General features: G+C 56.1%; 2 protein-coding genes and 1 non-coding gene across 3 annotated transcripts; 2 read left to right on the top strand and 1 right to left on the bottom strand.

Moving 5' to 3' along the window:
- Window positions 1–2,355: 2,355 nt before the first annotated feature.
- Window positions 2,356–8,169, top strand: TOMT (transmembrane O-methyltransferase). The gene is made up of 3 exons (XM_048851600.2): window positions 2,356–2,617; window positions 7,106–7,302; window positions 7,849–8,169. Exons 1-3 carry the CDS (start codon window positions 2,356–2,358, stop codon window positions 8,167–8,169), a joined length of 780 nt encoding a protein of 259 aa, XP_048707557.2.
- Window positions 8,170–11,795: 3,626 nt separating this feature from the next.
- On the bottom strand, window positions 11,796–18,649 carry ANAPC15 (anaphase promoting complex subunit 15). The gene is made up of 4 exons (XM_048838437.2): window positions 18,449–18,649; window positions 14,536–14,595; window positions 13,026–13,163; window positions 11,796–12,283 (listed from the first exon to the last, which is right to left on the bottom strand). The coding sequence occupies exons 1-4, from the start codon at window positions 18,566–18,568 to the stop codon at window positions 12,236–12,238; spliced, it is 366 nt and encodes a 121-aa protein (XP_048694394.1). The 5' UTR covers window positions 18,569–18,649; the 3' UTR covers window positions 11,796–12,235.
- A 143-nt stretch (window positions 18,650–18,792) lies between these two features.
- Window positions 18,793–21,252, top strand: LOC125631544 (uncharacterized). The gene is made up of 2 exons (XR_012667194.1): window positions 18,793–19,287; window positions 19,628–21,252. It is a non-coding gene; the product is annotated as an uncharacterized LOC125631544 (transcript).
- The last annotated feature ends 1,846 nt before the right edge of the window (window positions 21,253–23,098 follow it).

A 23,098-nucleotide genomic window follows, 5' to 3' on the forward strand; every position in this document is an offset into this window, starting at 1 on the left:
CTGGGAACCTTGCCAGGCGGATGTAATTTCCCTGGGAAGCACTTAAATACTAGGGCAATGGATGCTGTAGAAAACCCAAAGACAGATACATAAGACCCTGGCTTCATGACCTGGGGCATATCCCCTCACCTCCCTGTTCCCAGCTTTACACTAGGGCGTTAATTCTGATACCCGACCCCCTGAGGGGCTGGCAGGCGATGAGCCCAGTTCTTTGAAATGCCCAAGCACCGTGAGTAGGATCTGCCCCTGCAGCGTGGAAAGTGGCCGGTGGAAACCGGACGGACCATCGGCATTCAGCAGCTTGGACAGCAACGTCTGCTGCCTGCACTGTGCCCGCAGCTCTTTGCCACCCCCCTGGGCAGTGGCGCACCATGTGCCTGGTGCCCTTTCCCCAGGCCATCCCCGGAAAGGGCTGCGGTGCCCCTAGAGAAGCCGTCAGACGAGGACCCCTTTCCGGGGTGTCCGCCGCAAAGTGCCAGGGGGCTCAGCCCAGCGTCGCTGTCTCTGGCCCTCTCCGGCGAAGGGACGGGGCCAGTAACCCGAGCTGGGCTCCTGCCGCGTCTTGGGTAACACGATCAATAATTGAGTGGGTAGCGAGGCTGGGGGAGGGCTGGTCTCTCGCTGCCAGCCGTGCCCGAAAGGCTCTGCGGAGCAGACCACCCCTTGGCTGCAGGCTGGCAAGGAACAGCCAGGTAGGCGCTCGGCTCACCTTCCGCTAGCTGCAGGCAACAGGGGAGACGGGACAGCCCCAGCAGCAGATACTGGGGCAAGGCCCTCAGAACAGCTCTGGGGTGGGGAGCCCGAGGCTGGCCGAGGGGGAATCCAAGGGGCAGCGTCTCCTCTGGGTACACCGCCTGCCCTGGCGTGAGTGGGGCGGGAGAGGGGCGTGAGACGGGGGTGTTTGGGGAAGGGAGGGGAGGGCGTGGACGTGTCTGAAGGGGGCAGAGGGACAGCGACGCTGAGCGGAGCTTGGCATATTCGGCACGCACGCCCCCTTTGTCAGCCTGGGGATTCGGGGACCCCGCCTCTCTCCAGCCTCGGCGATCCAAGGACTGCCCCGATTCCCGCTTGGCGGCCTTGGGCCACAGCTCCGAGGGCACGGCCCTGGGTGACCGACACACCGCCTGGTTGTGGTGTTCTGTCCCTTGTCGTGGCACATGTACACACACACACACACACACGGGGCAGCTACGCACCATCTTGGGGGGGCCAGGAGGAACTCCTGAGGAGCCTGGTAATTGGATTTCCTGATACAAAGCCAGACTCGGGACCTGGGGGGGGGGGAAGGCTTGGGGGGCCCCTGACTCTTATCCGTGTGAAGGAGAATTTCAGGGTTCATTTAAACAGCTACCGGTGAGCTTCCTGCCGGTAGGGCTGCAGGGAGCTTCCTACCGCCGGCGAGCCCGCTCCTCTGCTGAGCAGCCAGCCTGACCCGGCCCCCCCGAGGGGCCGCTCGCTAGGGCCAGAGGCAGCCCGGCTAGAGGGCTGAGCCAGGGCCTGAGCCCGGCGCTGAGGCTGGTAACAGTAACCGCTGGCGTCAGTGGCTCCCGACCCCGCCGTAACAGAGACGATGCAACGTGAGCCACTGTCCTGGGGTGTTCAGACAGGCGCCCAGAGAGAGGCTTTGAAATCCCGAGGGGGGCTGAGCGCCTCCAGATTCTCTCGGCTTTGGTGGGAACTGCAGGGTGACCAGCCCCTAAGAAACCTCAGGGCTTTTGTGCCTCACTTCAGCTGCCCAAGTTTGGAGACTGTGGCTGTAATGGCCCTGTGCCTCAGTTTCCCCATCTGCAACATGGGGCAGGGATTGCACCTACCTGAGAGGGGTATGGCAATTAAGTAGTTAATATGTGTAAAGTGCCAGACCAGTCCCAACCAGACTCTCCCTGGGCTGGGAACCTAATTGCCCCCCAATTTATTCTGGCTGATTGCCCCTTGTGAAACGTCTCCACATGTTGACAGCTCTGCTCAGACGAAGCAGCTGGGCTCTGCGTCTGCCGCAGGAGGCAGTGGGGGGCGGGGAAATGGGACGTAAAGATCCCCACATGCCCCCGTTAGCTAGGTTATGCCTCAGCTGTATTATGGTAGATCTCACAATCTTTTCCAAAGCTTTAGGAAGAGACAATCCCCGTCCCGGTGAGCTCACAAGCAGCAAGCGAAGGGTATGAAATCGGTGGTAGTAGCAGTAGAAGGCTGTTATCCGCTGTTGTGGGCCAGCCGCTCGAGGAGGTTATGTAACACCCCAGGCCGGCAGGTTACACTCACCCAGCCGGATCCGTGCGCCGGCCCCCTCACCCGCCCGTTGCCCTCTAGGTCTGTGGGGCTCCCACCCACCCTCTGCTCTGCGTTGCTGCCGAAATGGTCTCCCCAGCCGTTGCTCTGGCCTTCATCCCGTTCCTGGTCACCTTGATCATCCGCTACCGGCACTACTTCCTGCTCTTCTACCGGGCCGTGCTGGTTCGCCGGCTGCAGGACTGCCTGACGGGCATCTCCCGGGAGGAGCGGGCCTTCCAGTACGTCCTCACGCACGCCATCCCCGGCGACCCCCACCACATCCTCGAGACCTTCGACCAGTGGTGCTACCACTGCGAGTACCTCAGCAACATGGGGCCTCACAAAGGTAAGGGCTCGCCCAGCCCGCAGTGGGCAGGGCACTGAAATGCAGCCGCCTCTGGGGCGGAACCCAGCAGCTGTTCAACAGCGCACAGCAACGACACGTGACCGTTTGGGACAGGAAGAGAGGGGGAAATAGCAAATCCAATAGCAATGCAGGAAGGTGTAAAAAGTACTGTAATTACCCCAGATGGAACTTGGCCAGGACACAGGGGTTCAGTCCCATTCTATTCAGTCTTTATACCATGCCCATCCCTGGTATCTGAATGCTTTAACCCCCCAACTCGTGTGAGAAATACCCGGTGAGCATCAGTGGACACAAGTAACCTGTTTTATGTCCCTTCCTGCCCTATGCAGCCCCTCACCACCACACTGGGGCCTTAATACAGTGCTTCCGCAGCGCACTGCCTGCAGAATCATATACTGTGGTGACAACAGCAGGGCTTCTGCCCCAGCACCAGCCTGGCCCTCATGCCTGTCACGCTTACTACATTCCTGTGCTGCCCAGTGTGACTGCTCAGAGCTTCAGCACAGCTCCTTCTGCTCCAACCTCTGCTAAGTGAGAATCCCCATTAGCAGCTGAGCAGTATAGGGCTTATGACACGCAGGAGGGCAGACCTGGCTCCAACTAGCACAGGGCAGTGGTGCACACGGCCGCTAGCTAGCTCATCATGGTGTCTTTGTGCTGAAGTTCTCCCTTTGAACCAGGCGGGCAGGACAGACGTGTGCAGGGGATTAACATTTAGCACCCAGACGCTGTCCTTCTTTTTAGCCCAGTCAGATTCAACATGAGCCAGGCCTGAGAAACCGCCTCCCTGCCTGAGCCAAAATTGATGCATGTTCTCCAGGGAACTCTGAGCTATCGGTGGGTGTTGGTTGAGTGTGCCAGGCCTGTGCAGGGATTCTTCCCTCTAAATAGATCTGGCTCTAGAATAGCTGCTACCCCCCTCCAAGGCTTGTGGAGAGCAAGCTCCGTTAGCCACGAGCATGCTTCCTAATGGTCAAAGCCACTGCTATACCTAAACCAGACTGGGGGTTTGAATCCTGACTAGATGGCTCCATGGGGAAGAGTTTTGCAGCAGAAGCCCTGATGCCGGCAGGAACGGTGGGGGAAGAACAGACTCCTGGCCTCTCCATAGGACATGGAGCAGGTCCTCAAAGAATCAATCCTGAAGCACTTGCATGAGAGGAAAGTGATCAGGAACAGCCAGCATGGATTCACCAAGGGAAGGTCATGCCTGACTAATCTAATCGCCTTTTATGATGAGATTACTGGTTCTGTGGATGAAGGGAAAGCAGTGGATGTATTGTTTCTTGACTTTAGCAAAGCTTTTGACACGGTCTCCCACAGTATTCTTGTCAGCAAGTTAAGGAAGTATGGGCTGGAAGAATGCACTATAAGGTGGGTAGAAAGCTGGCTAGATTGTCGGGCTCAACGGGTAGTGATCAATGGCTCCATGTCTAGTTGGCAGCCGGTATCAAGTGGAGTGCCCCAAGGGTCGGTCCTGGGGCCGGTTTTGTTCAATATCTTCATAAATGATCTGGAGGATGGTGTGGATTGCACTCTCAGCAAATTTGCGGATGATACTAAACTGGGAGGAGAGGTAGATACGCTGGAGGGCAGGGATAGGATACAGAAGGACCTAGACAAATTGGAGGATTGGGCCAAAAGAAATCTGATGAGGTTCAATAAGGATAAGTGCAGGGTCCTGCACTTAGGACGGAAGAACCCAATGCACAGCTACAGACTAGGGACCGAATGGCTAGGCAGCAGTTCTGCGGAAAAGGACCTAGGGGTGACAGTGGACGAGAAGCTGGATATGAGTCAGCAGTGTGCCCTTGTTGCCAAGAAGGCCAATGGCATTTTGGGATGTATAAGTAGGGGCATAGCGAGCAGATCGAGGGACGTGATCGTTCCCCTCTATTCGACATTGGTGAGGCCTCATCTGGAGTACTGTGTCCAGTTTTGGGCCCCACACTTCAAGAAGGATGTGGATAAATTGGAGAGAGTCCAGCGAAGGGCAACAAAAATGATTAGGGGTCTGGAACACATGAGTTATGAGGAGAGGCTGAGGGAGCTGGGATTGTTTAGTCTGCAGAAGAGAAGAATGAGGGGGGATTTGATAGCTGCTTTCAACTACCTGAAAGGGGGTTCCAAAGAGGATGGCTCTAGACTGTTCTCAATGGTAGCAGATGACAGAACGAGGAGTAATGGTCTCAAGTTGCAGTGGGGGAGGTTTAGATTGGATATTAGGAAAAACTTTTTCACTAGGAGGGTGGTGAAACACTGGAATGCGTTACCTAGGGAGGTGGTAGAATCTCCTTCCTTAGAGGTTTTTAAGGTCAGGCTTGATAAAGCCCTGGCTGGGATGATTTAACTGGGAATTGGTCCTGCTTCGAGCAGGGGGTTGGACTAGATGACCTTCAGGGGTCCCTTCCAACCCTTATATTCTATGATTCTATGACAGGATGAGAGTGTCTCATCCAGACACAATCACTAGTGAAAGCTCCCATGTGGGGAGCTGGGATTAGAACCCTGCTCCTTGGGCTCCCAAGTCCTGGGCAGCTACCCTCGAGCTAGAGGGCAGCTCCGCTAGGCCCTCCCTATGTCCTCTCAGCAGGCCTGGGCAGGAGAGGCCAGCCCCAGCCCCACACAGCCAGGATGTTACTGTGAGCACGCCAGGAGGGAGAGTTCCTGGCGAGCAGGCCGAGACTGACTTCCAGGGAGCCTTCCTGCTACAGCCCCCAGCCCCCCTAAAATGAGGCAGCCCGGGGCTGCGGGTGCCTGAAGTAACCAGCTCGGGCAGGGTCCCTGGTCCTGGCAGTGCCTGGCTCCCACAGAGGGAGCAGTGTGGCGAAGCTGGCCTGGCCAAGCTCACCCCCGATCAGCCGCGCTCCCTGTGGGGGAGGTGGGAGGGTGCCCTGCTTTATACCAGGAGCTGCAGGCCGAGGGTTACGTTTCCAGCCTGCTGAGCCCAGGGGACAGAGCCGCCCCAGGCTGCTGCCAGTAGGTCCCAGGGAGGTGCTGACGCTGGAAACATGCCAGGGACATGCCAGGAAACACCTGATCCGGCCCAGCGCTGATTCACTATGGCCAGCCTAGACCCCGGCTTTCCTCAGGGGACCGGAGGGCAGCAGCGCTCTATCGGGGCAGCCTGTGCAGTGTCCCGGGGGCTCCCGTCCACAGATGCCAGCCCAGGCCTTAGGGAGGAGCCGTGCCAGGAAACTAAACAGCACAAGCTGCGTCAGCCACTGGGAGCCAGCGAGAACCACAGGGCTTCTGTGTCCAGCTGCCTCAGTGAAGTATCCCCCCTCCCTGCCCCGGACCTGCAGGAACCCCGGTTTAGGGGAGAGGGGAATTAGCCTCCCCGGCCCGTTCAGTCTTTGGCTGCGATGACATATCTTGTACAAGATGCATCATAATTATATCATAGTCGTATTACTCCGGTGAGTATGGGGTGTGGAGTGTCACAGCCAGTCCCCCCGGAGTCCCACTTACACCCCGCTTTGAGACGGTATGTGGCGTCTGGGGCTAGTGTGGGCCCCTGAGTCCCAGAGGTAAATGTCCCCTATGTGCAGTGCACGCTCCTTGCCTTCTGAGACTGCCGCAGCCTGTCCCATTCTTCGCTCAGGCTGATGGCTGGCGCTTTAGGGCAGCGCTCCCAGCATTGCAAAACCCTTTGGACATTCACTGCCAGGAGCCCACGGCAGAGAGTAGAGCGCTCCGTGGTTACGCACCCACCTGCCAGACGCGCTCTGAGAATGGGGCTGTGGCATCAGGAGGCGCGCGAGCGAGTTTGAGGGTCGGGGGAGAAATTGCCTGCTGTCTATAGGGCCAGCATATCCCCGTAGCCCCACCTGCAGCTGGGGTGGTGTGTGGGGGAAGCTCGGCTGTGCTTAACCCAGTGCCTCCCCTTGAATAACGCGGGACATCATCAGTGGGGGCTGCATTCCCTGTTAGCTGGTTTTCTCCCCTTGGGAACACAGCTCACTCACGCAGGGGAGCCGGGGAGGGGAATCTCTCCTACAGCATCACCCCCCATTAGAGCTTTCCTGGGAGGAATGGGATATGGGTGGGAGTAGGGTGACCAGATGTCCCAATTTTATAGGGACAGTCCCAATTTTGGGGTCTTTTTCTTATATAGGCTCCTATTACCCCCCCGTCCCCTGTCCCGATTTTTCACATTTGCTGTCTGGTCACCCTAGGTGGGAGGGATGGGGACTATTTTATAAGACCGGCTACGTATGTGTCACCATCGCCCTCTGCTGGACAGAGTCTGATCTACTCGAGGAACTGAGCAAAGCCACTGGTAAACCGAGTTCCAGTCACAGGTCAGGCTGTAAAAAGTCAAGGAGTGGGGGAATCGTTTAAGGCGGTGAAGAAAACTCAGAGTTTGCCCTATTCTAGCACCTGCCCTTCAAGGAGCACCAAAGGTTTATTATTACTCAGCACGGAGACTGCCATAGTACCTAAAGGCCTCCTTCTGCCCTCTAGGTAAGATCCTGGACCGTCTGATCTGTGAGAACACGCCGCTCACCGTTCTAGAGCTGGGCACGTCCTGTGGTTACGCCACCATCCTCATGGCCCAGTGTCTGCCCATGGGTGCCCGGCTCTACACTGTGGAGATGGACCCACGCAATGCCGCAGTGGCCGAGAAGGTCATCCGCCTGGCGGGCTTCGACGAGGACACTGTGAGTAGCTCCCTCTCCCCAGCGCCTTCCATGGCCCATCTCCCAGCTTGTTTTGAACTAGCCTCAGGGAAAAGAGACTGCCAGGAGAGAGAGGCTCTGGGGGCAGAACCCGGCAGCTTTTCTGCTCCAGCACCAGGGGGGCAGGAAGTGAAGGGTACAGCAGCCAGCATCGGCCCCAGCCAGGGGAATTGCAGGAGGGAAAACAGAATTCCTTGGCTCGGAATTTGGCCCAGACACTGGTTAACACCCAATCTCATAGCCTCACTTCCCCAGACTGTGTGATCTGAGTGCCAATTGCCTCCGGTCCCCCTGTGGTTTCAACTGGCTGAGCTACTCCTCTCCACTTCCTGTCTCAAACGGCCAAGCAGTGTTCCTGTTGGCTGTTGAACAAGCTGCTGAATTCTGCCCCAGAGACGGCTGCATTTTAAAGGCCCGATCCCAGGCTGGTTGGCGCCTCGGTTTGCACCGTGCGGTGGGATCCCGCAGGAGGGCCATGCTGTTCACTGCGGGGACCCACCGCTGACCCTCCGCCTCTCCCCAGCGCAGGTGGAGCTGATTGTGGGCACCTCGGAGGAGGTGATCCCGCAGCTGAAGGAGAAGCACGGCCTGCTCAAGGCCGACTTTGTCTTCATGGACCACTGGAAGCGCTGCTACCTGCGGGACCTGCAGCTGCTGGAGGCCCACGACCTGCTGCTCGAGGGAGCCACCATCGTGGCCGACAACGTGGTCTTCCCCGGCGCGCCCCACTTCCTGCAGTACGTCAAGACCTGTGGCAAGTACCAGTGCAAGATGCACAGGACCAGCCTGGAGTACTTCCGGGCCATCCCCGACGGCATGGCCGAACTCACCTACACTGGCCTGGACTGAGCGCTCGCGGCCAAGGTGGGGCTGCCAGGCTGGGCCTTGTCCTGCCCTGCCAGGAGTCCAGCCGACGCTTCACCAGAGCTGAGGAGTTGTCTGGGCTTGGGGGCTATGTAGAGCTGCACAAAGGCTGTGGCTGGGTGTGTGCCCACGTGCGTACAGCCTCGCCACACTGCCCCTGATCTGCACGTAAGCCCGTCTCTGCTCTGTGCGCATAGGGACAGATAAGGGTCTGTCTGTTCTCATTTCCACTGGCGTGAATCCAGAGCGACTCCAGAGTACTTTGCGTTCACGCCAGCGGCTGTGAGATGAGAATCAGGTCCACGCAAGCTGCACTGTTTGTGAAGGAACGTGGGTCTCCCTGATGGGTCTGGTGCACTGTATGAACGAGTGGCGCACACTCGCACACACCCAGGTTGCAGCCACCACTCAAACAGGTTTTGTTTGCCCCCAGTTCCTCCCCACCTTTCGCCCCACTCCCATTGCTCCTGCCTTCATGCCTTCGCCTACACCTGGGACCCCTGGCCTAGCCCCTCACCCACGGGCATTAGGCCCCCTGCCACCATTTCAAATCCCTCCCCTAAACTTTCCCTTTCTTGAGATTTCAAGGACCAGAAGAAAGCCTGGCCCTTCCTCTGGGCCTCCTGTGGTGTCCTGGGGCAGGGCCTTTGTCTTTCCTGGGTTCCTGTGCAGTGCTGGGCTCACCCCCAGCGCGCAGCAAAGTGGCCGGCAGGGGGCATCCACCCTAGGAAGCAACACCTTTCCCCCTAATGACGCCAAGCTCTCCTGCTCTGCCCCCCCACCCCCATGCCAGTTACCACGAGCACCATTCATGTAGGGGGCAGCCGTTGTTACCCAGGGCCACTTGAACCCTATGCTTCAGCTGGGCTTGGGAGATGGGCCTGAGCAGAGAACATGGACTAGTGACTACACTCAGGAGAACCAGCCAATCAGCTGGCCTCCCTGGGCCAAGCAGGCCAGAGCGCATACAGCCCAGGCCACCAGAGAGGGTGGCAGGAGGCCAGGGCTGTGTTTCTGGCTCACTGGGTTAAAAGGTTCCTGAACCCCATTTACAAAAAACAGACAGTAAAGCCAGAGGGACACAACTCCTCTCTCAGGCTTTAAAAGTCACTTCACCCTTCAGCCACAATATTTAAATAAGTCCCAAAATATCACCCTGTAACCTTAACTGTGACTACAGGAGATGGTGATACACAGCAGAGTTTAGAGTGAAATACGGACTGATCTATCGTAGATGGAAGGTGCTAAGCTCCTACAGTGCGGAAGGATGGTCCAGGGGTTGGGGTGCTAATTTGGGACTTAGAGCTGAGTTCAATTTCCTGCTCTACCATGGACTTGCTTGGACTAAGTCCCACTTTCCCCGTGACTCAGTTCCCCTTCTGTACAATGGGGATAATTGCACTGCTGTGCCTAGGGTGTGTGAGGATAAATCCATTATGGCTCGCGATGAGCTCAAATACTATTGTATCTTATAGATAAGACAGAATATATCATATTGCCTCTATATAAATCCATGGTACTCCCACATCTTCACTAGTGCATGCAGATGTAGTCGCTCCATCTCAGAAAAGGTATACTGGACTTGGAAAAGGTTCAGAAATGGGCAACAAAAATGATAAGGGGTATGAAAGGGCTGTTGTATGAGGAGAGATTAATAAGACTGGGACTTTTCAGCTTGGAAAAGAGATGACTAAGGGGGGATATGATAGAGGTCTATAAAATTATGACTGGCGTGGAGAAAGTAAATCAGGAAGTGTTATTTTCTCCTTCTTATAACACAAGAATGAGGGGTCCCCAAATGAAATTAACATGCAGCAGGTTTAAAACAAACCAAAGGAAGTATTTTTTTCGTACAACGCACAGTCGACCTGTGGAATTCCTGGCTGGAGGATGGTGTGAAGGCCAAGACTGTAACAGGGTTCAAAAAGGAACTAGATAAACTCATAGAGGATAGGTCCATCAATGGCTATTAGCCAGCATAGGCAGGGATGGTGTCTCTAGCCTGTTTGCCAGCAGCTGGGAATGGGCAATGGGGATGGATCACTGGACGATTACCTGTTCTGTTCATTCCCCCTGGGACACTTGGCATTGGCCACTGTTGGAAGACAGGATACTGGGCTAGATGGACCTTTGGTCTGACCCACGATGGCCAGTCTTATGTTCTTAACTTGAGGCAGATAAGTACCTTACCCACTGCGCTGCCACTGAAAGCCCTTTGAAGTCTTTGGCTAAGTGCTAAGCATTTTCTGCACACTCTAGTGAGCCTTTTGAGACAGGACCAACCCAGCCCCACATCCATCCACCCCCCAGCTTTGGGTCTGGAGCCAACCTTGGTGTCTCTCCCCATCCTCTCTAATGGATGGAGCTAAACACCTGCCTTTGGGGCCAAGCAGATCCCAAAGTGAGCTTTATTACTGGGGCCCATTGTGACGGGCACAAAAGGTAAATCTTTGGTGGCTAAAGAGATAGCAAAAGAACAAAGCAGATTACCTGAGTAAATAAACAAAAGCCACAGACTGAGCTTAACACACATCCTTAACACACTAGACAGGTAGGATACAAATTAACAAATTCTCACCCTGAGTGATAAACAGGCTAGCAGATTCTTAAGGCACAAAGTTGCCTTGGCTTTCCCAGGTTTTCTTACACAGACTAAAGCTCTTAGCCTGGGACCATCACTTCTCACAGTTCAGTCTTTGTTCCTCAGGTGTTTTCGACTGAGTTGTTGTAGACAGAGTGAGGACCCCTCATGTTGTCATTGTCCCTCTTTTATATCTTCCCCCCACTTACTGGAAAGCTTTTTTGCTGTGACCTGGGTCAAACGCTTCCCACTGTGTAGAGCTACCTGACCAGGGTTAAACAGTTCCCATTGTGTCAAGCTCTCTCTGAGAGGTTTCTATTGCACACAGTTCCTGGTGTAATCCTTGTGCTTGTGTGCATTTCCTCAACCAACCACTAACATTGTTTGGCTTCATGGTCAATATTCCCCGCTTCCGATACAACGATACACGTATACGAATTGGATACACACATTCAGTAAATTATGACCTTTCCAATGATATCGTATGAGACCCATCTTGCATAAAGTATCTAGTAGTATACCATATTCGTATCATAACCATATTTCTGTTAAGAATATGGGATGTAACATCACACCCGTATCTACACAACTCATGCGCCTTGTTCCTGCCTCACGGCAATTGGGGCCTATCTCAGGGCATCCTGACTGCAAAGGCTGCTGACCAGATGTGACCGTGCGAGCCAACCCATGAGAAACATGTTGGTTTTGTCTGTTATTTGGACTGTAACAAAGCCACTGACAGGCCACTTATTGCTGAGCTAAACTGCCTGGTCGCCGGGGACTTCCTGGGCCCAGCGCGATAGAACTGAGCTGTCTGACGTTACACTGGGCTTGGTAAACTGCTCTCTGATGAGTCACTCTAGGAATGAAATGAGAACTGCTCCCTGGGTCACCGGCACTATGCAGGGAGGCTCCCCTTTATATGAAGTGACAGATTGTCTTACTAAATATACATATAGCACACTGGGGCCTTAATCTTGGGTGGGCTTCTAGGTGCTACTGTAATACTACTAATAAAAAACCTCAAGAATTGTTTTGAAGTGTTATTTATTGGAAAACCCCAAATTTCTGTGAGAGCCAGAGACGCACAAAGCCAGCCCCGGCTGCTCTGTCCCACGATCCCGTGATCCCATGTAGAGCTGTATGTTAACAGTAGCTGCCCTGGCACAGACACGGCACATGGGCAGGTGCAGAGACCGAAAGCTTCTCTCCAGCTGGCTCCGTTGTGGGGCGAGAGGCTGAGCCAGATTCTGTTCCACGCACCGTTCACAAAATAATCACGAGACAGACGGCAGTGGAGACACTTCCCTAACCAGGGCTTCCAAGTGCTGCTGTCCATCAGACCCTGCACTGACGAGCCGTCCCATCTGATGCCTGTAGGCAATGCCAAGCCAGAAGGGAGAGTTCTCCTACCCTCCTTCAGCTCCAGCGGATGCCAGCAGCCTTTAACCTGGTCAAGATGTAGCTGGGTCAGATCATCCACTGGTCTTGGTCTTGCTCAGCTCCTTCCATGTCCACCTTGGGCAAATGACACAGGAAGGATAATCCCTCATCTTTCGCGAGTCCACTCCCAGCGGATAGCCCACAGGGAGGCTGGCTCTCGGAAGGGATGTGTTGTGGGAGGGAGAGAAGGGAAATGGGAGGCAGGACTCCTGGATTCTATACTCAACTCCACTGCTAAGTGACCTGGGACAAGTCAGCATCTTTGTGCCTCTGTCTGTCAGACTGGGACAGTGATATTCCCCAGCTCCCGGGCGGTGACTGGAAAACTCACCGAGACAGCTCGGCCTTACTACCGGTCTCTGGAAATAATACCAATCCCTGGAGCGCTCCCGCCAGAGCTCCCACAGCAGGGGGGAGAGATCTGCCAGCAGGGCTGAGAAAGTGAGAGGAGGCTGCCTGGAGACCCCTGTGATGGGGGGGGGGGGGTGTCCTATGAGGCACTGGGGAGGGATCTGTGCAGGCTGTTCCACCGGGGAAAAGCCCAGTGTCAGGAACAGAGACTGGAGCTGGGGTTGGATGATCAGTCAGGCTCGTTCCCATGTGGGGTGCAGGGTGCTAGGGAAACTCTCAGATTGACCTGTCCTGCTCCCCAGAAGGAGCCTGCCTGGGTATCGCTGCTTTCCCTGCTGGGGGATGGAGGTAGCTGGGTGGTGTGGCGCTCCCCAGCCACCTCTCTGCGTGTGTCCCCACGTACTGGGATCTGTGGATGCGAGCGTGGCTCGGTTGCTGAGGTCCACCAGGCCCCACCCCCACATACCTCATTGATCTCCCCGTCATCCGGGGACTCGTTATAATCGTTCATCTCGTCCATGTCCTGCATGTCCTCGTCGTCCTCAGAATCCTCTTCGCTGTCTTCATCGTCTTCGTCATCCTCCTCTTCCTCCTCATCGTAATGCTGCAGACGCCAGGGTAACCCACAGCTGTCAGCCCCCTGCAGCACCGCTCCACAGCCGGCCCTCACGCCCCATTCCCCCAGCTCTTGCCTCCCATGGCCTGGCTTTCCCTCCCCCAACCCTAGGGATCAACCCATCCTCTGGCCCAGCACCCCCTGCACCAGCACCCAGTGCCCTCAGCTCCCGCAGCACTCTCCCTCCCGGCTCACGTACCCACACACTGGGGCCCACAGATCTCCCACAGCCTGTAGTTCCACCCCCACCCTACCAGCTCACCTCCCCTGGTGCGGGACTGGAGACACTCCCTCCCCACTCAGCAGCAAACCCCCAGAGGAACCGCACCACTAACGAACGCAGGAGAGTCGCCGAGTACAGCAGATCACTTCCCATTCACCCTGCTTCCTAGCGGGAATCTCGCCCCCTTCCCTGCCAGGGTCTCGCTTCATGGAGACCTCCTTTCCAGAGGAGGGGGCTAGCGGGAATACAGTGAACCCCTCCACCTTGTGGGCTGAGCATGTGGCCTCCCTGATGCTCCCAGCCTGAGGTAGGAGAGGAGGGTCTCGGCATTTTCCAGATCACTGGGAGCTTCTAACTGGAGCTGAGCTGACCCCAAGGAGCCCCTGGCAGTCACCCATGAACAGAGCGTTCCACCGCCATCTATTGGCAGCTCTAGTTGTAGTTAGGGCCCCGGGTTTTTTTTGCAAATAGGAACAAACACAAAATAAAACAAACTCACTCATTTGCAGAGGCAGGTCTTTTCCCAAGGGGCTGGGCCCGACACTGCACCCAGGTACACAGGGCTGCAGCGCCACTCACTCAAATTTGGCCTGGCCACCCCATCGTCATCACAACGGAGGGGCGGCTGGGCCAAACCTCGGCGGTGCTGACCCCGGGCGCCACTGCGACCCTGTGGGCCGTGTTGCAATGCTCCAAGCAGGGAGCCGGGCCCAGTCAAGCAGGACAGGAGGCGCTGCTGTGGGGTGGGCTTGCCCTGCAACCCCCCTGGGTCTCTCCCCACCACGCAAGACCCAGTGCCCTGCCCCCTCAGGGCTTCCCACCTCCCCCCAGGGGCAGGCCCCAATTTCCCCTGCCTCCCACGTGGGTAAAATGGAACAACACTAAATTCCCCTCCCCCCCGGCAAAAAAACCAAACAATAAAAATAATGTCACGGGCTATAGTCATAGTACTCAGCACAGGTGAGCGCTCCACTGGACTACACTACCCAGAATCCTCAGCAGGAAGTGATGTGCACCTGTTTAGCAAGTTAAAAACCCAGCACACTGGATTGTTAACTGCACAACCTCCAGATCCTGGTCTTCCCTTCTTAACAACCAAAACCCTACAGCACAGAAAAAGGGTGTCAGGATTCTTACCTCGGAGGCAGGTTTTCCTATAGGGACCAAATTATTGTCTTTTTCGGCAATACTCTGCAGCTGGGGGTGGAAAACAGACAGAGGAAAGTCAGTCCGAAAAAGCTGATGCTACACAATGCCTCAGTACAGTACCCTGCACATCAAGCGTCGTAGGGGGATAAAAACCAGCCTTGGTTTTCCCCAGAAAGGTATTGCACAATAAGTCTATATCGGGGTGGGCAAACTTTTTGGCCCAAGGGCCACTTTGGAATTGCGAAACTTTATGGAGGGCCAGGTAGGGAAGGCTGTGCCTCCCCAAACAGCCTGGCCCCCACCCTCTATCCACCCACTTCCCACCCCCTGACTGCCCCCCTCAGAACCTCTGACCCATCCAACCCCCCCACCTGCTCCTTGTCCCCTGACAGCCCCCTCCTGGGACCCCTGGCCCCTAACCGCCCCCCGGGACTCCACCCCCTATCCAACCCCCCCTGCTCCCTGTCCCCTGACTGCCCCCCAGGACCTCCTGCCCCTTATCCAACCCCTCCTCACTCCCTTACCACACCGCTCAGAGTGGCAGGAGCTCGCAGCCGCGCCACTGCACTGCCCAGCAGGAGCGGTGGGCCAGAACGCCGGTGGTGCAGCGCACTGAGGCTGCGGGGGAAGGGGGACAGCGGGGGAGGAGCCGGGCGCTAGCCTCCCAGGCCAGGAGCTCAGGGACCGGGCAGGACGGTCCTGTGGGCCAGATGTGACCCGCAGGCCGTAGTTTGCCCACCTCTGGTCTATACCCTTTCCTTTAAAGCATCCGGAAGTGGCTATTGGCAGAGGCAGGACACCAGAGTAGATGGAGCAACTGACTGATCCATTATGCCAATTGCTAAGTAATCTGCACCTCTTGGGTCACGAAAGATTCAAGGAGAAAGATCACTTCACCTGCCGCTGAAATGCAGCCACTTCTGGGTGGCAGCTGCTTAAAAAGTTGCCTTGTGTTATGTGCTTAGGCCAGCAAGTAGAGAAGACTGTTTGCAACTGAAACCACAGGCTGAATTTACACTAGAGATTGCCCACAGGCCCTGGGGCTCACAAAACAACTCTTATTAAAATTGCCAGGGGGAATATAAAGACCACAAGCGACCAGGGCCTTGATTGTACATCTCATCCGAACGAGGGCTCTCCCTGCAGCCCAGCTCTGCAGCATCATCAGCTCAGCACTGGATCACGGACGCCCCTTGCTGCAGCACAATCCTTCGAGGTCTCCCAACCCTGCTAAGCATGTTCTAGCCAATGCAGAGACTGAAGCAAAGAGAAGCCACAGAAGGAGGCAGGGTTAGAACCCAGGAATTCCTGACTCTCAGCTCTGTCCACTAAACCATGATGCTGGCTGCCCACAAGCAAGAAGGCATTTTGCTCCAATGCAGCACGAGGAATGCTGCTCCCTGCTCTACTTTAAGACGGCTCCGTGGGAGCAAGGTCTAAAATCTGCAATCTAGGCATGGCTGTATGCGATCTAGAGCTCTGGAAAAAGGATGATGAACATTAGAGGGGGAAATGCCCTATTAGGTATCCCAGCTCCCCTAGGCCAGAGCAGGATTGGTCCCGAGTCACTTCTCCAATGCTCTGAACAGTCTAGTTGGAAGTGACTCGGGCAATGACGCTTCCACCATTGTAATCCCTGGCTTTTGTAATACATCGCCGCATCCCTCTGGAGACTGCTCCAGGGCCTGTCACAGCTCCCTCTCAGAGTTTTCCTGAACATCTTTGCAATGGTTCTCCCCCCTGCCTCAAGAAGCATCGTTGCACCCAAGTCCCTTCACAGAGCGATCCCACTTCGGCCTTTGTAGGTCTGTCTGAACTCCTTCCTGTTTCTCAACACCTTTCTGGTCCCAAGGTGCTGATCAGTTTTGGGCTGTACCCATAGTACCTTTCCCAGCATTGCTGTCATTGGTGCAGCTCCCCAAGGGTATGTCTACAAAGCAGTGTAAACCGGGCTTGAGCCTGGCTCAAGCCGAATCCCCCTTGCGTCCACACACCAATTGTGCTAACCCTGAGGCTTGAACCTAGGGTCCCAGGACCCTGCAGGGCTGGAGTGTCCAATCCCATTTTAAGTTGGGACGCAGGGTCCGAGCCCTATTGCTTTCCTGTGAGCACATGGCGCTGGCTTGACTCGGGTCCCAGAAGTCCTCCGGATGTACCCCAGAGTTCCTTGGAGAAACTTCCTTAGTCCTCTTTATGCCGACAATCTGTGGAGCTGTCTATTGCTCTCTATTGCAAAGGGAACCCACGCTTCCCTTTGCTGACCTGAACTCCTGCTATTTGCATTAACCCATTATCTCAACAGTCTGCAAGTACACTAAGAGAGACCAATCAGAAAAAGCTTTTTTGCAAAGGGAGCTGCTTCCTGGTAACAAGAGCACAGCCAGATTTTGGTGAATCTGTGGGCTGAGGCCAGTAACACTTTGGACTTCAGCAAAAGCAGAAGGAATGACTGTGCACGCCAGCAGGTAGCTAAAATGCTGGTAGCTCTGCTCAGCAGAGCCTGGCTGCTCCCGCTCCCTGCAGGGCAGCCCCCTGATCCCCGCTCCCCACTACCCTCCCTGAGGCTACATGGGCAGGGGCACTTGGGTAGCATGCACTGTTAGGGTGGCGAGTGGGAGCCAGCCCCAAAACTTCCCCACAGCCTCCACTCATGGCAGCTTCAGCTCCGACTCCTCCTTGCTGCCATGCAGAGTTTGCCCAGAGCAGGGAGCAAAGCTGACAGACAGGAGGCAGCTCCCGGCTTCCAGGATGTTGGGCATCATCCTTCTTGTTATCATGAATCATTAAAAGAATCTGAATTTAAAAATGCATGTTAATATCACCTCTGCAGATCATTAAACCTCCTTTTAAACAGGAATTGTGGCACCTCAATCGTACTCTGATATATGCATCAGGAACCCAATGAGAGAACCCTGGCCTTCACTTTTTATCATGCTATGATGCTGTGTTTTTTTTTTTTTTTTTAGTTTGGCATTTCACTCAGGCAGGATGATGAAAATGAAGCTAGTCAGTTTTATTAGTGGATTCATGGACCAACATAAGGCTATGCTATTTGGATTGCAAATGCTGTAAGGGAACATTTAATGCTGATCAAAACCACAGACTTATCAGCTGAATTAAAAATAGTCACAGACATTCCTGTTGATTGTAGGTTGTGTAAAACCCTTGATCTGACAGTGTCCTTTGAGTGACCATCAGTTCAGTTATAGTCACTAGCTTCATGGTCATGCTATGATTTGTTTGTTTAAAGTAAGGACATGAGCCATGAGTGACACTCGTTTAAAATATTTTAAAGGTATTTAGGCATCTAGTGGGATTTTCAAAAGCACTTAGGGCTCCTACCCCCAGTGCCCTCAAGGGGAATTGGGCACCTAGATCCGTTTGAAAACCCCACTGGACACCGAAATAACTTTTTAAAATGTAGTCGCTGGGAACCGCCCAGAACCCACCGCTGCACTGGGGCAACCTGCTCAGAACAGGGGAGAGACCCCGCCGGGAGCGCTGAGCTCCGAAGGGGGCAAACCCCAAGGCAGGGGAGGAATCGCGCCGGGTGGCGGCGGGGGGGGCCCGACGAGCAGAGCCAGACCGGAATCGGTCCCAGCCTCAGGAGAAGCGCCCCGGCAGCCAGGTCTCCGGGCCTCCCAGGGGAGACCATGGACGCGCCACGACGCGAGTCAGCCAGAAGGGGGGGAGCGGGAACCCCCGAAGCCGCCCGGCCCCAGGCTCCCCGCGGGCCGCGCCGGAGCTCCGGGCAAGCCGGGGCCGCCGCTCTCGCCACGGCCCGGCCGGCCCCGAGAGCTCCGCCGGCTCTGCCGTGGGGACGCGGCCGGGCGGCGGGCGAGCGGCACGGGGCTGCCCGCCGGGCGGCCGGAGCCCGGGCCGGCGAAGCCCCGCGGCTCACCCAGGCCTGGTGCTGCTGCTCCTGCTGCTGCAGCTCGTTCTCGTCCACGCAGGGCCGGTCCAGGTTGAACCAGAGGGACTCGGTGACGCGCGGGAAGAGCGAGGGGAAGAGCGTGGACATGGCGGGTCACACCCGGGCGGGGCTGCAGGAGCGGGGGGGGGGGGCGGGGCCGCGGGGGGCGGGGCTTCCGGAGCCGCGCGTGGGTCACGCGGAGCGGCACGTGCCGGCTCCACTCACCGGACACCAGAGCTGGGCCGGGAGCGCTGCGGGGGGGAGGCGGGGGAAGGGTTGCGTGACCCGGAAGTATATCCTCCTGCGCGCCGGAAGTGACCGGGTGGGAGTCGGCAGCCCCTCCTTTCACGCATGCGCCGTGCTCGGGGAGGCGCCCTGACTGTAGCGAGAAATGGCCCCCCCCGCCGGCGGGGCGTGTCTGTGGCAGGCCTGTCGCCGGCGGGGGGGCTGCGCGGGCCTGAGCCCCGCCCCTCCTCGGGCTGCGTCGCTCAACTCGGGTCCGCGGACGGGCGGGGGGGGGCCGGAAGCGCCTGTCAGGGGCGGCACCGGCGGGCGGAAGTGGGGCAGGTCCCGCCCCTCCCCCCGCGCTGCGCGTGCCGGGGGCGCTGTGAGGCGGGGTTACAGTCCCCGCGCGGGGGGGCCGCTCCCGCGCGCAGGGTCCCGCGGCACCCGGGCTGGGCTCGGGCGGGAATTCCCCCGCCCCCCGCCGTGAGAGATGGGGAAACTGAGGCAGGGGGCGGTGACCTGGCCGCCGGCCAGCAGCCGCACCGAGCTTTGACCTCGGGCCCTTCCGAGCCCGGCTCTGCCTCGCTCCTCACGAGGCCACGGTGAGGGTCGCCGCTGGTGGCCCTCAGAGCCGGGGCCTGAGCCCGCGGGGGGGGCTGTGTCGGTTATTATCATTCCCGGGGAGCCCGCTGTGAGCCGGCCCGGCCTGACCCTCGCTGGGGGCGGGTCCTGCTCCGAGCCGGGGGCTGGAGGCCCCCTGAGGTCCCTGTCCGCCCTGTGGCCCGGGCCTGAGCGGCCTCCACCAGGAGCTGGGCGGCCCGCTGGTATTTTAGAGGTGGTATTTTATTCATCGCGACGGGGGCTGCCACCGAGCAGCAGTTGGCCAGTGAAAGAGTTAACGGTGTTTTCTTACTTCGGCTAAGTTCCTTTTCTGTTCCGTAGCCAACCCCAGCAAAACGTTACGGCTGCCAGAAAATACCAGCGCGCTCCGCCGACGGCCCGCGGCCACGGCGATTGTGCAGTGCACCCCCGTCAGGGCCCTGGGGAGCTGTAACACGGCAATCCGGGGACATGGTAAAAGTTCGTCGTGGCTGGCAACTGGTGGCTTGTGTGCAGAGGGCGTGGACTGTGTCGAGACCTGGTGCGCTCAGATGCAAGTGAGCCAGGTGCACCTAGAGAGTCGTGGTCTACTGAGCTCGGCATGAGCAAGGAGCTGTATTCCCTACTTCCCGGGCGGGTGTTGGAGATCCGTCAGTTAATAAAGTGCTTTTGACAATCCGGGCTAGTTATGAATAAATACCTTGGCTCATTCGGACAGAAACAGGCCCATGGGGTTTACAGTGCTGTCCTTTCAGATTCGGGCAGCCCCACTGGATTTGCAAGATTAGGAAGGCACGATGCCTAAGGGGATGGTGTCTTGTCCAGAATGCTCTTTACTCCCGTGAGATGATTGTGGGGCTTGAATGTCCTGCGGTGGACAGCTGGGATGAGGCAGGATGGTGCAGTGGTTTGGGCCCCTGTCTCTGGCCTGACGCAGCCCTGCTAACTCCTGGGAGATCCCAGTCTAGTGGAAAGAGAGCCTGAGACATGAGGCCCGGTGTGAGAGACACAGTATGAGGCCCAAGGTTTGAACTAAAGTAGGTTTCGAGCCCTGCTGCTATGAAGCAAAGGTCGTAAGAGTCAGGCTGTGAGCAGAAGTCAGGCCCTGTTATAAAACATGCCTGCTTGCAAGTTCACAGAACCTGGCAAGAACAAGGCTGGTATTGCAAAAACACAAACATTCCTGAGAAGTGCTAAGCACAGGCCACTTGTGATGCTCTGTACCTTCGGGGGGGACGGGACGGACGGACACCCAGCACCCCCACGGTCATCCTTATAATATGATTGTGTGGTATCCAGTGCAAAAATTAGTCATGTCAGGTGTCTTCGGAAGGCTCATGATGCACTGAGCATTGCTGTCATAGTAATGTTATAGGTTGTAATTTTTTTTTTGTTTGTTATGAGGCTGAAAATGTGTCCTCATGGCTTAAAACAAGCCCAGGCAAAACTCTCCAAGAGCAGAAGGGCAATTTACACCTCATCAGGGCAGGTATGGGACAAACCCAACCCAGCCCAGCCTCACAGGAACAAAGGACACTGGCCTAGGCAGCAACAAAAGATCTGTTGGACTCTCGAGTGAGTCACCCTCCTTCCCTTGGTCAGTTTGGGACTGCGATGAGGTAATGCTCACCTGACTTTGAAGGGGGGGGGGGCAAAGCCAGGAGGGAAGAAAGAACATGATAAAAGGGAGAGACGTTTGCCAGGCTCTTCCTCCCTTTTTCACCTCCATGTACAGACACCACTACCAAGCCACTGAAGCATTGATCAAAGGGGAGAGCCTGGTTGAAGGGCAACCAGCCAGCCTGTGGTGAGAAGCATCTAAGTTTGAAAGGGCATTGAAAGTGTTAAGATCCGCTTAGAATGCGTTTTGCTTTTATTTCATTTGACCAAATCTGACTTCTTGTTTTTTGACTTCTAATCACTTAAAATCTATATTTTGTGATTAATAAATTTGTTTGTTTCTTCTACCTGAAGCAGTGTGTTTGATTTGAAGCATGTCGGAGACTCCTCTTGGGATAACAAGCCAGGTGCATATCAATTTCTTTGTTAAATTGACAAACTCATGTAAGCTTGCCGCGTCCAGCAGGCATAACTGGACACTGCAAGATGGAGCTTCCTAGGGTTGTGTCTGGGACTGGAGATATTGGCTAGTGTCATTTGGTTGCACAATCCAAGCAGCGGCTGGCCAAAAGTGCTCACTCGCGTAACTGGGAGCAGCTTACATGCCAGAGGCTGTGCGTGACCAGCCCAGGAGTGGGGGTTCTCGCAGCAAAGCAGGGTAAGCCTGGCTCCCAGTGTCAAGGATTGGAGTGACCTAGCAGATCACCGGTCCAGATAACACCAGGGGAACGTCACACCACTCACGCAAGCACATTCCAGCAGTGTGGTACCAGAACACGCCGATACCTAATACGGTACAAACACACTCCTCAAAGATAAAAGGAACCCCTCTTAAAGATAAGGTCAGGATGACAGGGTGATGGATAGAAATGTTCTCATTGAACCAACATGTACAAGGTGATGGGTGGTAACTAACCGCATCAGAGAGGCAACACTTAACTTGTTTGTATCGAGGTATAAAGAGGTCTCAGAGGGGGTGTCTTTGTCTGGCCTGGCAGGAATGGAAAGTCCCACCATTCACAGGGCTGGTCCATTGTAACGGGCATACATGGCTCAGTGGTTCTGTAGAGTCGACAGGATACTAGGACCGTGTGTCATCAATAATAGACCCGGCCAGGCGCCTTCGCTACTGAAACGGATCTGTGGTTTTATTGGGCCGTTTGGTCGAGGTGTGCCGCGTCGGCTGTCTGCGCAGAGCTAGGGCAGCACGCTGAAAGACCACACGTACACGCCGCCAATGACTGACTACAGCCCGGGCAGGGAGGTTTTCCACAACCCAGTCATTTCGTGACACAGTTTCACAAAGTCACCCCCAGGTCAGAAGCGATGCAGCCAGAGCCACCAAATCGTCACCAGCCGTGCCCCTGGGGGGTGGCTCATGCCTCGTCCCTTCGTTTCCGGCACCCGTGTGACTCCTCACTATGCCAACTGTGGTGGTGCCTGGCTTTTTTGACAGGTGAGGAACAAATCACAAAATACCGATTTCCCCCCCCCCCCCCATGAATAATGTAATAGCTACTTAGAAGGAAGAAGCAGCAGGCAGACCTGGAAGCAGGAGTTGCCGCTGCTACTCAAGTTGGCGTGGCTGGGGGAGCATGAGGTGGCCCCGGGGTGTTGGCATCAACTCCTTTTGCCCATGCATGGGGCCCATTGAGGACGTGCCAGCCCCATCCCTGCCCGCTGCAAACTCCATGCAGCCCAGGCCCAACTGCTGCAATCCTGCCATGGCTCACCAAGTCGTGGTTACGCAGCAGCGCCCCGATAAAGTGACTCCTGGGCGTGGTGAACTGCCACAGTAACAAGGCAACTACGAGAGGTGCTATACCAAGATTTGCACCTCACACAGCCCCACATGCTTTGAATTTTGGGGAGTGGCATTTGGCTACTGCAGAGAGTGAGTTGTGACATTTAAATCCACCCCGAATTTGTCCTTAAATCTGTCGATATTTATCAAGTCAATTAAAAACAAGCGAACATGCGAAATGGATGTTGTGGCTTTTGGGAATTCTTGGGTGGGCTGCACCTCACTTGCTTGGGCTGACGAGCTGCCCTTGCCAGACATCCAGGGGTGCTGCCCTTGAGAAGATCAGCAATATTGCTAGCTGGCCAGGAGCGTAAAGCCCAGTGGCCAGAGACCATTAAGGAAAATAAAACTAACCCTGGCAAAGGACTGACACACCAAAAAATATAGCA

This window comes from Caretta caretta, chromosome 1 (assembly GCF_965140235.1).
Source record: "Caretta caretta isolate rCarCar2 chromosome 1, rCarCar1.hap1, whole genome shotgun sequence".
Lineage (NCBI taxonomy): Eukaryota > Metazoa > Chordata > Testudines > Cheloniidae > Caretta > Caretta caretta.

Coding starts and splice junctions, on each gene's coding strand:
- TOMT (XM_048851600.2), top strand. CDS start 2,356: ATGGTCTCCCCAGCCGTTGCTCTGGCCTTCATCCCGTTCCTGGTCACC. Junction 2,618..7,105: donor CAACATGGGGCCTCACAAAG/GTAAGGGCTCGC, acceptor TCTGCCCTCTAG/GTAAGATCCTGGACCGTCTG. Junction 7,303..7,848: donor CGGGCTTCGACGAGGACACT/GTGAGTAGCTCC, acceptor TCCCCAGCGCAG/GTGGAGCTGATTGTGGGCAC.
- ANAPC15 (XM_048838437.2), bottom strand. CDS start 18,568: ATGTCCACGCTCTTCCCCTCGCTCTTCCCGCGCGTCACCGAGTCCCTC. Junction 14,596..18,448: donor AGCAGCAGCACCAGGCCTGG/GTGAGCCGCGGG, acceptor TTCCACCCCCAG/CTGCAGAGTATTGCCGAAAA. Junction 13,164..14,535: donor TAGGAAAACCTGCCTCCGAG/GTAAGAATCCTG, acceptor TGGCGTCTGCAG/CATTACGATGAGGAGGAAGA.